Genomic DNA, 14,933 nt, shown 5'->3' on the forward strand with positions numbered 1-14,933 from the left:
TGCCTGCAATGCCAGCTACTCGGGACACTGAGGCAGGAGAATCACTTGAAGCCAGGATGCAGAGGTTGCAGTGAGCCGAGATCACGTCATTGCACTCCAGCCTGGGCAACAAGAGCAAAACTCTGTCTCAAAAAAGAAAGAGGCTATCTTAATCCTATGTCTGTTTTTAAGACGAATAGACCTTTACTAGAAACCTGCAAAGCCCTTCTCTGCACACCTCATTGGTTACACTTGCATCTGATTCCCCATCTGAACTTATCAAGTACATGGTGCAAGTTTAGGTCAGTTGTACTTTGAGTGAAAAGGAGAGGAAATGGGTCCACGATGTAGGGCAAGATGGCCCAGAAGGCTATGGAACATGGAGACGCAAGGACAAAGGCCCAGTGGGGATGTGGAGAAAATAAAGACAGTCATGTGGAGGTAGAGATCACAAATGGCGTGGATACTCTTTCCAGAATTCTCTGAAGGACTCAGGACGGGATCAGGGATCTCGCAGCCACATAAGAGGGAGGGGCTGCTCAGTCACAAGGGCATGTGTGCCCCAGGAGGCTAGAGAATGAGGGGGGGGGGCTTGGCCATCTCGAGGGATTATGAGAAAGATGCCAGAAGAGCTGGAATCAAAACTTACTCAGAGACCTAACTGAAGAAAAGTCTTTTGAGTCAAAGAAAGATCTGAGCTCGCAAAGTGAACAAGCTGGACACATTCCAGGTACTATCCATGAAAGGAAAATGACAAAAAGCAGGAAAGGAATTCCCACCAGCTTCAAAGTAGAAAGAAAGAAAGAAAAAATGAGCCCCCTCTATTGGAACCAGCACAACTTTGGCCTTGGATTTCATACTCAGAACTATTCATAACACTATATGCCTTTTTTTTTTTTTCCTTGAGACAGAGTCTTGCTCTGTCACCCAGGCTGGAGTGCAATGGTGATATCTCAGCTCACTGCAACCTCTGCCTCTTCGGTTCAAGTGATCCTCTCACCTCAGCCTCCTGAGTAGCGGGGATTACAGGCGAGTGCCACCATGCCTGGCTAATTTTTGCATATTTAGTAGAGACGGGATTTCACCGTGTTCCCCAGGCTGGTCCCGAACTCCTGACCTCAGGTGATCTGTCTGCCTCGGCCTCCCAAAGTGCTGGGATTACAGGCATGAGCCACCCTGCCCAGCCTATAACACTACACTCTTGAAGATAATGCTGTACCTCGTATAGGATGTTGAGCAAACAGTTGGTTCCAAGAATTTTGTATCTATCAAATTACCTCTTGAATGTGTAGACAGCTAAAGGCATTTTGAGATATTCAGAGGCTTGGAAAATAGATCTGCCCATATTCTGCAGTAGACAGAAAAGCCAATTGAAAACACAGGCTTCTAGAAGGTGAGTGTCAGGGCATAAAGAACCCCTCCTCCAGCATGGACCCCCCGGGGCCCGCCATCCTCGGCACGGCTGTGGAGCCCACACAGGGCCCTGGCCGTGCGAGGCTTCTGTCCTGAGCCTTTTCTGTGTCTCTTGTGCAACTTCAGGAAGTGTGTTAGAGCCACATCCTTTGCCCGGCGGCTCAGACGGAATCTGTACCTCACTTGGCGACCACTCAGAACAGTAACAGCTGCCACTCGCTTCCTGAGCTTAATAACAATGCTCAGCCGTTCACCTCCCGGACGCGTGTGACGGAACAGCTTTTAGAAAGTTGTTTTGTTTTTCCTCTCCAAAAGCCATGCCGCCCAGAGCTACGTGACAGCCACCGTCAGGGACCAGGGACTTGAGTCACGAGCGCCTCTTCTTTAGAACTCACTGGAATGAATCAGGCTGCTGAATTTTTCTTCCGAATGGGAAAGAATAATGAAAGGGTCTATGAGATAGATATTTTCTAACTCTTCATCTAAACTTGCATTAAAACCTGGGGGTGTGGCCGGGCATGGTGGCTCACGCCTGTAATCCGGGCACTTTGGGAGGCTGAGGCGGGTGGATCACTTGAGCTCAGGAGTTCGAGACCAGCCTGGGCAACATGGTGAAACCCTGTCTCTACAGAAAAAGACAAAATTTAGCTGGGCGTGGTGGTGCATACCTGTAGCCCCAGCTACTCAGGAGGCTGAGGTGAGAGAATCGCTTGAGCCTGGTAGCAGAGGTTGTAGTGAGCCGAGATTGAGCCACTGCACTCCAGCCTGGGCTACAGAGTGAGACCCTGTCTCAAAAACAAAACAAAACAAAACAAAACAAACAAAAACACCTGGGGGTGCTCCCATCTTGACTCAAACAATCAACACCATAGATACAATCTCAACCTCAAGAAAAGACAGGAAGTTCACAGAGAACATTGGCACGATAGGGGATCACGGGTAGTTTTCATTTTCTGCTCTCTTCCTCCTGGTAGGAAGGATGTCGGAAAGGACACAAGGGCCGACAGGTTGTAGGATGGAGTGAAGGGTCCCTTTTGCTTCACCTGGGCCCTGGGTTTGAGACAGCCATTTATGTAACACGTCTGAGGCTGCTCCAGGCCTCCCTGGCCACCCTGGAGCTAGCCCATGGCAGCCTCAGACTCTTCCTTACTCTCCCAGGGAGGGGCCATTTCGAACACGGCTGCAGCCTCCCAGCTCAGCCTGCAGTCAGCAGCTCAATGGGCACCGCTTCTCTTAGGGGAGAGTCACTTCCCTTTCCAAGTCAAGGAAGGAGTCTGGGCTTTACAAGAAACCTGCTGTCTTGGTGTGGGATAGTCAGGCCTGCGGGGCTGAGCCGTCCTGCCTTCCTCTGGCCTCATGCAGGGCTCAGAGCACTGCCCAACCCTCCCCCAACCAGGACAAGCAGTGCAGGCTCCAGTCCAGAAGGTTCTCAGGGTTTGAGAGGCACAGCAGCTGTTGAGCAATTCCAGACCCCACTCAGGTCCCTGAAGGCACGAAGCCCACAGACCAAAGAGCAGAGCTGTGGGAGATGGAACTCCAAAATTTGCCCCTCCTTCCCCGCCCCTCCCCGCACTGCCTAGAATCCTCTAAAGCACCTCCAGCTCCCTGCTCTATCCACCCTCCTTCCCTGCAGCTTCCTCGAGCTGGAAGGTATATGTGATCTCTACTTTCCAGCAGTTTCCTGGCAGTCCTTGCCCAAGGCCACATGGTTGGCCAGATTGGACTTGAACCCCGATCCCAGCTGGGATGGAGTCTGCTTTCATCCTAGGGGTGCCTCGCTGATTTACCAGAAGAGACAGATGCCACCTGAGATCAAATATTATCTACAACCGTGTGAAGGACAAGAGGCCCAGCTCTCTGAGAGGCCACATTGCCCTGCCTCCCTGTCCCTCTGGGCAGAGTCCTGGGCCCATCCTTCTCCAGGGGACTCCAAGCCAGGCTTAGAAACACCTTCTAGGCTGGAAGGAAGAAAGCTCAGCCGGGGAGGCCTGGAGGCCTGGCTGTGAGCTCCAACTTCCGCACTTCTCAGCAACACTCATATTTAGAACGAGGGGGCTAGATGAAGCTACAGTTTGCATCCTGCCCTCCCATCTCGGATATTTTTTAAGTCTGTGAAAGATGGAGTGAGAGAAGAGACTCCGCCAGGTGAGGTGGCTCCTTTCCCTGATTGATACGAGACTGGCTTGGGCGTGACATGGGGGCCACACCATGAAGTGGGTCTGCAAAACTGAAGAGGAGAGCTTGTCAACTGAAGAGGTGTTGACGAGAGAACCGAAGTCCCAAGGAAAAGGGCTGAAGTTACTAAACTCAGAATCTATGAAAGCCTTTTGGGGCTTCACCTGGAACGTGTCAGGCCAGATTCTTATTTTTGGGAGCCTCACGTTCTGGTGGCACTGAACAGACTCAGGTGTCAGGAATGAGTTATTTAGAAACTGTGGCTAAGCTCAGAAGAGACTGTGAGGTTTTGCCTCAACATGAAAAGAGGAACTTGAGTTAAAATAGGCAGTGATCAATAAGTGCTGAAGCTTCCCGAAGGGCTGAGTCTGTCTAATTGGGCGTGAGCGTGCACTTGGTCCTCAGGAGACATCTGCTGTCATTTATTCTCAGAGGTAAATTGTCATAGGTGAGTCCACCTATGAGAATCCTATGAGAATTCCCCTTTAATTCACCTTAAAGGGGAAACCTCTTCAGACCACCCACGCCCACAGCTCCCTCTACTATGTCGGCTACTCAGGAGGTCACAGTCCCAGGGCTGGGGTCAGGAGCAGATATGTCCAGCAGAGCCACCCTTCTTCTGTGAAAGCTGCCTGCCCGCTGCCCTCGATGAGCGGAGGCCTTAAGGAGACATGCTGCCCCCATGACTCTGTCCTCATCTCTGAGTGGTAGACGGGGGCACCTGCTCTGAGATGGCCGATCCATACACAGACGAGCAGCCCCTGAGTGGCCCATGTAGAGAAAGCCATGGGGGCTGAGCCATCAGACTCCCTCTTAGGACTGGGGACTGAGAAGAAAGCCTGCTAGAGGGGAAGAGCAGCCCCCCAGAGAAGAGCTGAGCCACGGGAGAAGCCGCGTGCAGACCCCATGCTCTTCTGGTCCCAAGGCCCTAGGACGGCCTTCTCCTTCCTGGCTCTGCACATCTTCACAAAGGCCGCCCGCCCCTTCCCCCTTGCAGAGTCAGCCAAGGTGAGTTTCTGTTCCCAGTACCCTCGAAGCCCAATGAGGCCCCCGATCTCATCAGCAGTTCCCAGGGTCACAGGACGTCACAGCAGCAAGAGTGTGGTGATGAGAGAGGAGCAAAGCGGAGACGCAGTCCACATTTACAGGCCGCGGGTGCCGACGCCACTAGAAGCCACAGAGTCATGTCTTTTCCAGTCATACTTAAAGTTGTCTTCACTTTGAAGGAATATAAGAAACCACAAAGGGAAAAAAGATCAAAAGCATCGACCAACTTTTAACTTAAGAGAGTTTGCCGACTCCTCTCGGCAAGCCACCTATCACAGATGCCAACTCTGCCAGGAAAGCTCATGCCCTCCTAGACTTGGAAAAAATGGTAGAGGGCATTGGTGCCAAGCGCCTGCCCCAGACAGGCTCCCCTCAGCTGGTCACATCCCACACATGGTGAAGAGCCCATGTCAGAGAGACACTCCCATGGCAAATAGCTGCTGAGCACTTGAAGTGACGGTCTTGTACTAGGTGTGCCAACATCTGCTTCTGGCGACTGCTAAGAACCAGGCCAAAGCTGCGGGCGCCCCAGCCCGGTGGAAAGCCTTCCAGCAGATGCACCTGAGAGGCTGCCATGGACGCAGGGGCAGGAGGACGAGGGAGCAAGGCCAGCCTAACTACGCAAGGAGTGGTTCCACTTGAGCCCAAATCTGCAACTCCCAAGGAGGCCTTGCAGCAAACAGACCTGCACCAGGCTGGATTAAACATACCCCTCGGGTCTCTCTCTCAACCACATCGATCCTCGAGGCACTTCCTTTGATCCCCATAAGCCATGGGGGTGTTGTGCTCACCACGCTCTTCCTCTTGACACACTTCTGGGAGGGGGCTTGCCCCCAGGGACTTGCCTGTGATCTCCCCCACCTTGAGCCCAGCTCCCTGTCTACTACTGCATCCTAGTTCCGCACAAAATGAATCATTCCCTTCATGCTTTGAAGCCGACCAGTGTACCCAGCTTCTCCTCTCCCACTTACGCTTTCTTTTCAACCAAACTCCTCCAGTGCCGACATCGCTCTTCTGTGCCATGAAGTCCAAGCCTTTGTCGGCCCTGGATGTTCTGCTTGGGACATGGCTGCACTGCTGTGCCTCTTACCCTGGTCCCCGAGAACTGAGCATCACACACACACATACACACACACACACACACACACACACCCACTGGGGATGTGGAAACTTAGTCTCCTTCTTTCTTGCTAGCCCCATGTGCTCTTCATGCAGCCAGATAAGAATAGCTTCCCTGCCTTCCACACCATGCAGCTGTCACATTTTGTGGCAAAACAAAGCCTTTAGCGAACTGTGCTGAGGGTGGCCTTCCCAGACTCGATGGGTACAGCTGATTTTTCTTTTTAAATTTAACTATGGCTGAGCATGGTGGCTCATGCCTGTAATCCCAGCACTTTGGGAGGGCTAGTCACTTGAGGTCAGGAGTTCGAGACCAGCCTGGACAACATGGTAAAACCCCATCTCTACCAAAAATACAAAAATTAGCTGGGTGTGGTGGCAGGCACCTGTAATCCCAGCTACTCAGGAGGCTGAAGAAGGAGAATTGCTTGAACCTGAGAGGTGGAGGTTGCAGTGAGCTGAGATGTTGCCATTGCACCCCAGCCTGGACGACAAGAGAGAAACTCCATCTCAAAAAAAAAAAAAATTAACTGCATATTTTGCACATTTTGACTTTGCATGGTGAAATCAGAGGCTGTGAGCATCAGCCTCAGACAGGACGGAGATCTACATATGGAATGGTGCTGTTCTGTGCTTGTCTTCCAGCCCCTCCGAAAACGGGGTCTGTTTCTCCTGCAGGTTCACCTCCCTCCTCTCCCTCCTGAGCCACTTCCTCTCTCTCCTTTGAGACTGAAGACAACAATCAGCCAAGCCGCAGCCCCTCCTTTCCTTCATCTCTGCGCAGTCTGCTTCACCTTCGTTTCCTCTCACACCCGTGGACACAAATACCCTGTGGCATGCGACGCCATCATGTCACAGAGCAGGGTCACTTGGAGGGCCACGGTTGACCTGCTCAGCCACTCCACGGATGTCTGGGAGGAAGCGGGGCTCAACCCAGCCACCATGTCCGGCGACCTGCGCACACACTTTCTTCCTCTTCATCTACTCTTTCTCTGCCAGTACAGGTTAAAGTCAGGTTCAGATTTCTAGGTTTATAAAGGACTCACCTGAACAGTGAATTTATCATCTTCGTTGGGCAGAATTCTGTACGTGTAGACGCAATTCCGATACCTAAAATAGATCAAAGAGCTTATTAGAACCCATTCAGGAAAACCCGGTTTCCTCCTAACTGAAAAGGCATGACTTCCTGACACGGCTTGAGGAATCTGTATACAAAGTCTCTGAATTTCGGAGCTGACCGTTCTCCGAGATGGAAGTGCGTCCTGATGTCCAGCAATCCTGGGCTGAGGCACTCTGATTCTCCCATCAGAGAGAGAATCAGAGAGCACCAGGAAAAGGTTGGGGGGGTCATTTAGGTGGGGACCTGGCAGCCACAGGGTCTGACCTAAAGGAGTCCGCCACTATGGAGGGCTTTCATAACCTCTCGGCTGCCAAGAAGACAGAGCAAGAGCGGGTGTTTGAAGAAGAAACACAACTCCAGTGGAGGTGAGCAGCACGGCCTGTTTCGAATGGGAGCTGGGCGCAGCTGCAGAGGGGCCAACTGGCCAGGGCAGGGCTCACCCGGCGCCTTGTTCCCGCTGAGCTCCCCGCCACCCCCACATGGCTTCCTCCCCTTGGACACTGTGCCCCGTGGATTATCTCCCAGGGGTTTGGCCACCAGCCCTGCCGAGACCTGAATTTGCCCCAGCAGCTGAAGAGCAAGTCTTGGGGTTGTTTCTGACAAGGAAGTGCTAGGAATTCCAGATTCTCTTCTCTTTCTAGAAGCTCTACCTTCCTTTGGTACAGTCATCCCCAATGTGAGGAGACAGTACTTTTTACTTTCCTAAAACCTCTGAGAGGAAAATGGAACTGCCAAGTCCTAGCACCTTGGGAGAGGGGCATGCTGGGGTGGTCCTCAGCCTGCTGACACCCTGGCAGGAGCCAGCACCCGTGGACTCCAGCGGGCTGTCAGGAGATTAGGGGAAAGCCATTTGGATCTTAGGCTCGCTCTTAAAGCTGCTGATCTGTTCCCACCTACCATAATCTTGCTCCATTTTGCTACATAAGATTCTCATAAGCTTTGAAGGCTCACCTGGCCCTTAGAGGCCCCCTAGAAAGGACCAGTCTCTGTAATCAAGCCAGTACCTCAGCGTAGAAGCTCCACACACTAGCCCCTCCCAGGTACAGGCACTCCACTGAGCATTTACGTATGTTATTGATATGTTATTGTTTAGCTAGATTTTTTTTTTTTTTTTTTTGAGACCGAGTCTCACTCTGCGGCCCAGGCTAGAGTGCCATGGTGCCATCTCAACTCACTGCAACCTCCACCTCCCAGGTTTAAGCAATTCACCTGCCTCAGCCTCCCAAGTAGCTGGGATTATAAGTGCCTGCCATCACACCTGGCTAATTTTTGTATTTTTAGTAGAGATTGAGGTTTCACCATATTGGCCAGGCTGGTCTCAAACTCCTGACCTCAAGTGATCTACCCGCCTCAGCCTTCTAAAGTGTTGGGTTTACAGGCATGAGCCACCATGCCTGGCCCTGTTTAACTGATTTTTTAAATTGTATACTAACTTTAAAAAATTGAAAACTATACAAAAAGATATAAAATGAAAAATAAACATCTCCTTCTCCACTCCCATGAGTACTTCTTCTTAGATTTCCTATTCCTGTTTGTAACTCAGTTCAGAGATGTTAAACATAACCACAAGCTTATATATACATATCTTTTTAGATGCAAATAATATCATACTACATATACCGTTTTCTGAAATTTGTTTTTTTCATCGAAAAAGATCATAGAGGTCTTCTCAGGGCCAAGTGAGAGATTATCATTTTCATCATGTTTTACCATGTGTTATACATGTGTTGATATGTATTAGTGATTGTAGATAAATCACTTGTTAAATGACCTGGGCATTTGCTGTTTTAGTAGAGACTACCAACTGTCTTTCAATGAAGTTGTGGCATTTTTTTCTCCTACTAACCGGATATGAAAGTGTCTACTTCCCCACACCCTGCCGGCTGGCTGTTATCAGACCTTTTCATCTTTGCCAATCTGAGAAGCGAGAAAGATAACTTGCTTTAATTTGCCTTTCTTTATGAGAAAGGTCCTTCAGCATGTTCTCATGTTTAGTTATCTGTATTTCTTTTTCTGTTAATTCCCTTTTGTGTCTTTGGCTCTTTTACTTTGGTATCGTTTTTGCTTAGTTATGAATAACAGTGATATGCTGCAGTATGTTTTGGAGTTATTTTTAACAGTTTTTGGGTTTTTTTCTTTTTGCTGGGTAAATGTTTTACAATTTTTGTGGCCAATTTCACAATATTTTATTTTATGGCTTTTGCATCAGTAGGTACTAAAAGATAACTTAGAGTAATTTCACTTCTGCATGTCTCTTCATTACACATAGAAAAGGTGATTTTTCTCTCTCCCATGGCGTTAGTGCCCATCCTTCTGCTCCCCGCCCTACCCCCAGAGCCTGAAGTGATAGCACAATCATCTTGCATCAGGGACAGCAAGGATGAATCGCCAGTCCAGCAACACTATCTCTCACAGGGACACCTCTGGGACACAGAGAACCACTGGCCTCAATCCGTTTTGGGGAGCCTGCCAGACAAATGTGGAGGTAGCTCAACCCTGCTGTGCTCTTATCTTTCAATGCTCTGTTCTCTTGGCACTTCCTCCTGTAGGTATGCAAATGAGGGGTGAGAACAGTCTCTTATTTGGCTGAGGGCAGCTGATTTGTGGAAGAGCTCCAGCCGGCCCAAAGGCAGCCTGTAGACAGAGAGGAAGAATGTGAGCCTGTAGACAGACAGAAAGAACATAGTCATGAAGAGAGAGGCAGAGGCAGTCGCACAGAAGGGGAAAGGCTTCCTGGTTCAATCAAGTGTGGCAGACCAGCCTTTATGGCTTTTTCACAGATGTTCTAGAAAGGTTGAAACATAAAAATATTGAAACAAAGAAACACAGAAATATTGAAACAAAGTAACAGCTCCATGTTACCAAAACAGATCAGAATTCAAAAGCTAGTATAATAGGAAGAGAAGATACCCCTTAGACAGTAACATCTCAGCAGATGTTAATGACCCTGCATAGCCAATGCACGGGGCTGGATGTTCTGACCCCAGCCGCTGAATCAGTTTCAACCTTCAAGGGAAAACATACAGCACAACCCCACATGCCCTCAACCACCCAGCCACACAAGAGTCATCCGTCAAGCAGTAGTACCAAACTGTATTCCATGGGTGTGGGGACTATGCCAGGAGATGGAGGAGGGTGCTCACTTGACCTACCCAACCTTCCAGAAGTTTGTACTTCACTCTGATCCTGTATATATACACACACATACGTGTGCACAAAGTATGCATGCATGCACACATGCATACGTGTATACACACATACACACAATATCTTACATGCAAAATGTTTAAAGCAAAGATTCCACAACTAAATAGTGTTTGGCAAAGACTACACGGGAGCATAACCTGGAAAACATGCTCACTGCTCTTTGGGGGCAGTGGGTCCCGCCCAGCCCTTACCCAGCTCTTGGTTGAGACTCCTCCCAGTGACTGGGTGGCTTTTCAGAGCAAACGAATCAGGATTATTCCCACTGGAGATCTGGGTTAGGATAGCACTGGGCCCAACAGTACTTCCTTCTGCTAACAAATGAGATTGTTCCATTCCCAGATGAAGGGGGGCTTACAGCAAATTTCCCATGTGACTCCCACAGGTGTGGGGTGATGGCAGGTGCCCACCCTGTGCTGAACGTGGAGGCAAAGAAGAGGCAGGGAGGTGCCTCTCAGCAGAAGGGCAATCCCAGAGCAGGTCAACCCGAGGTGGTACAAGAAGTTCTGCTCTAATACGGGAGGACAAGCCCGTGGAAGTAGGAAGAAACACCATCGTGTTTTATTCTTTCAGATACATCTTAGCATTTCTGTATGGCCATTCCTAGCCAAATGAACATGGACAGCCAGGCCAGGAACATCCCCACCATGGAGAGACCCAAACTAAAACATTTAAGAACCTCTTCATGTTTCTATCTCGCTTTGCTGAGCTGCTCCTATAATTGCTTTTAAAGCCTTTTGTGACTCTCCGTACATATCACTTCTAATTTCTAATGGTTTTATCTGTTTCTTGATTAAGACTTGTGTTTCTGCAGATTTCTGGACAAGATGGGGTGGGAGAATGAGGGCTGGTAACCCTGCATTCAAAAAAAAAAAAAAAATTGCACCAAGGTAGAAGGACAAGAAAATGTGTGGCAGCCTTGGGAAACAACGTGTTCACCATTCACCACTCCAAACCTTGAAGAATCGCAGCCAGAGAGAAAGCTAAAGTTGATGAATTAAAAGAGGCCATCTGTTGCTAACCTGGACCCCTCCAGAAGGGAGAAAGCATTAACAGGTGACCCAGCTGACTGGGAGGTGAGAGGTGGAGGTAAGGCTGGCCAAGTATTATTGGGAGCCCGCTGAGCACCCCTACAACAATGTGAGGTCCAGCAGCTATTCCTTGTGCCACAGCTACTCAAAGCCAAGACCCAGGTATGAGGCACCCCCTCCCCACCCCGGAGGGAACCTGTCCTCTGTGTTTCTCACTATGCCCTCATCTCTGGCCCCACCACTGGCAGGATCTTGAATTGGCATCTCCCACCCCCATCCGTGCCAGTCCGTTTAACCCACTCCCATCTCTGAACAAACCTGATCCAATGGTTCTTGATAGTTCTTTGTCAGAAAAGAAAAATCACCAGACATATGAAAACATGTCACTGCTTAGAAAAAGGGCACCATTCTCCTAAGGACTCCAAGGAGTTACTTCCATCTTAAATGGAATCACCCATAAAAATAAATTCTGAAGAAGTCTGATATGTGAACTCAGGAAGATTTGAGATAACACGGCATATTGGAAATTGGAAGAATCAATTGTGAAAATTGAGCAAACCGAGATCAAGGAAACTGACCATTAGGGAACAACCGGGACATTTAGAGTCAAAATTCAACACACAACAGAGGCAGGAAATAGCAGCTTGTGGACTGGAGAAAGTGAACGAGGACAAAGACAAACTCGAGAAAGTGGTACTGGAGGAAAAGACAGATTTTAAAAAGAGGGAAGACAAGAAATACAGAAGACGATCTCAGTCAGCAACAGGTGTTCCTGCAAAGGCAGAGATCGATCATTTTTTAGACTATAAAAACAAAAAAGCAGAAGAGGTAAACCAACCTAAGAGCCCATGACTTGAAAAGCAAAAGATTCAATGGATAAACCTGTGACAAACAGAATAAAGGAAAGAAACAAATGCAAGTGAGCTGGACAGTCTCCCCCACCTCCCCTCCCCCACTCCCTACCCCTTTCCACCTGCCCTGTGCAGCTAGCAAACCTCTGTGGGCTGCTGCACCCACGTCTGGCCGAAGGGAGGCACTGGCTGGGTTAGCGGAGGGAGGGATGAGCAGATTTGTTCCCCTGATCCCACCCTGCCTGCTGCACATCAGCTGGGACAGATCTCGACCTCTGGGCTCTCCTAGCTGCAGCCCTGCCAGGTTTTGGTGACACAGCTCCGGCCCCTGCCTCTTCAGGTCAGGGGTGGGAATGGATCCTGAGGGTGCCAGCCGCTGGCTGCCTTGCCGTTCCTGTCCTTATCACCCCTGTTGAACATGCCATTTATTTCCTGCTGGGACCCTGGCCACCACAAACAAAGTTAAAAATGAGAAAATGAAGATGGCCACAATAAAAGAGAAGCCTTACAATTATAAAAACTATGCATGATTGTTTGCCAGAAATTTTGAAAACCTCAACAAATAGATTGTTCTCTGAAAATTGTGTGTAACTTAACAGATGTGAATGGGAGGAAATGGAAAACAAGACTAACTCAGTTCTAAAGAAGAAATTTAAGTAAATAATAAAGAAATATCTCAGGCCAGGTGCAGTAGCTCACACCTGTAATCCCAGCACTTTGGGAGGTGGAGGCAGGTGGATCACCTGAGGTCAGGAGTTCGAGACCAACCTGACCAACATGGTGAAACACCATTTCTTAAAAACAAACAAAAAAATTATCTCTATAAATGGGCTTGAGAAGAAGCGGCTTTACCAATATTTTTTTAAGTATTTCAAAAATCAGATAATAATTATGCTACATAAATGACTCCATAATATTTTGTAAAACATACATGACTCTTAAAACCATAATATAACCAAAATCATGTAAATCAATCTCACCTATGAATACATATATAAAAATCCTAAATAAGCTTCAGAGTACAACAAAAAAGTATTGTATCAAGAATAGTTTATTGTAATCATGCAAAATGGTTTACTATATGTAAACCAAATATAAATATATAAAACAAAGTTATTTTACCAGTAAATGAAATAAGGGATATAATGTAATCATCACATAGATATTAAAAAGGCATTTGATCAAAATTAAATACTCAGTCCTTCAGAACTCTTTCTAAAACTAGAAGAAGACTGCTTCTTCTTGGATGTGACAAACAGCGACAGTTACCCTTCATCAAGTGGTCACTAGGTGCCAGAGGCTATCCCATACCCTTCCCATGTGGCCCATGGTGATTCTCACAATACTGCTCCTTGAGGTAGATGTTTTCTTTTCCCAATATTCCCCATTGCAGTATTTTAGAAATATTGGCCCATGCAATAAGTTATGAAATCTGAATAAGCGTTATAAGTATTTGGAAAGCACACACAAAATGACAGTAATTTATAGATGACATGAGAGTCAAACAAGAAAATCCCAGAGAAATAACCAAAAAACAATTTGAAATAATGAGAAGTGAGTAAAGTAACAGAATAAAAGATGAATTTATAAAATCTATAACTTCCCTGTATGTTATCAGTTACCACGAAACGTACAGGAAACAGTGTTCTCAACAGTAATAAGAGTATAAAATAATCAGAAGAAATTATAACAAGAAATATGCAGAATCTATATAAAGAAAATTATAAAATTTAAAATAATAGAGACATCTATGTTTGTTAAGAAGACTGAATATTACTAAAATGTCAATTTACACCAACTATATTATGGATTTTGTGTAATTCCAATCAAAGTCCCAGTAGTAGCTTTCTCCAACTTGACAGTATTATTTATTAGCTGATTCACCTGGAAGAATAGATATGAAAACCACCTAAAATAAAATATTTTCTAAAATTAGGTGGTATATGTGGTATGATACTTGTGAAAGAAAAGCAAATACATGGAACGGTGTTCAAACACAAAGAAAGATATGACTTAAAATATGATAAAAGAGGAGCCCCAAAGGATAAAGGAATGTTATTCAGTAAAAGGTTTTGGGAAAGATGATTAGTTGAGAAACATACACATACATCTTTTTTCTTCTTTTTTGAGGCAGAGTCTCGCTTTGTTGCCCAGGTTGGAGTGCAGTGGCATGATCTTGGCTCACTGCAACCTCTGCCTCCCGGGTTCAAGAAATTCTCCCACCTCAGCCTCCCAGGTAGCTGGGACTACAGACACACTTCACCATGCCCAGCTAATTTTTTTTTTTTTTTTTGTATTTTTAGTGGCGGCAGAGTTTCACCATGCTGGCCAGGCTAGTCTTGAACTCCTGACCACAGGTGATCTCCCCGCATTGGCCTCCCAAAGTGCTGAGATTACAGGCATGAGCCACTGCATGAGGCCTAAATCTTTATCCTACATCATTTAATAAATTAATTCCAGAGAGATTAAATGGTTCAATGTAAAACAAAAACAAAAATAAAAAACCCGTAACTGCTTTATTTGTTTTTACCAAGTACTGTGCTAAAAACATGATACACATTTCTCATCCAATCCACCCCACAACATTACCACATAGGTATTCTTAGCCCTGGTTTTCAAATGAGGAACCAGGGCCCAGCAGAATTAGATAAACTGCTGGATCCTTAGCCCAAGTCTATTAGCTCCAAAACCTCTGTCCTAGCCCTCCTGCCTCACACAAGAAGAAACAAAGGGATCTGTGTGCAAAGGGCTTCTCTGCATTGAAGGGAGGAAAAAAAGGAAAAGACCGATAGACTTCACTACATAAAATTTACAATCCCTGAATGTCAAAAAAATCATAAAACAAAGGAAAATCACAGTGAAAATATTTGCAACAAGTGATCTAAACAACTCGTGCAAGTAGATAACAGAAAAACTACAGCTTCAGTAGAAAAATGGCAATGAGAATTGACCAGACCATTCATGAAAGAGGGATTATGAAGGTCAATAACTCCA

General features: G+C 47.1%; 1 protein-coding gene across 5 annotated transcripts in view; it reads right to left on the bottom strand.

The window, feature by feature from the left end:
• The window catches only part of INPP5D (inositol polyphosphate-5-phosphatase D), a 148,165-nt gene that overhangs the window by 124,138 nt on the left and 9,094 nt on the right, over window positions 1-14,933 (bottom strand). For all 5 annotated transcript variants that reach the window (XM_032277884.1, XM_032277881.1, XM_032277883.1 and 2 more), the window contains exon 2: window positions 6,780-6,843. In XM_032277884.1, coding sequence (XP_032133775.1) covers window positions 6,780-6,843 — 64 coding nt within the window. The remainder of the gene's footprint in view (window positions 1-6,779; window positions 6,844-14,933) is intronic.

This window comes from Sapajus apella, unplaced genomic scaffold (assembly GCF_009761245.1).
Source record: "Sapajus apella isolate SASKATOON/1434 unplaced genomic scaffold, GSC_monkey_1.0 scaffold10, whole genome shotgun sequence".
Taxonomy (NCBI): Eukaryota; Metazoa; Chordata; class Mammalia; order Primates; family Cebidae; genus Sapajus; species Sapajus apella.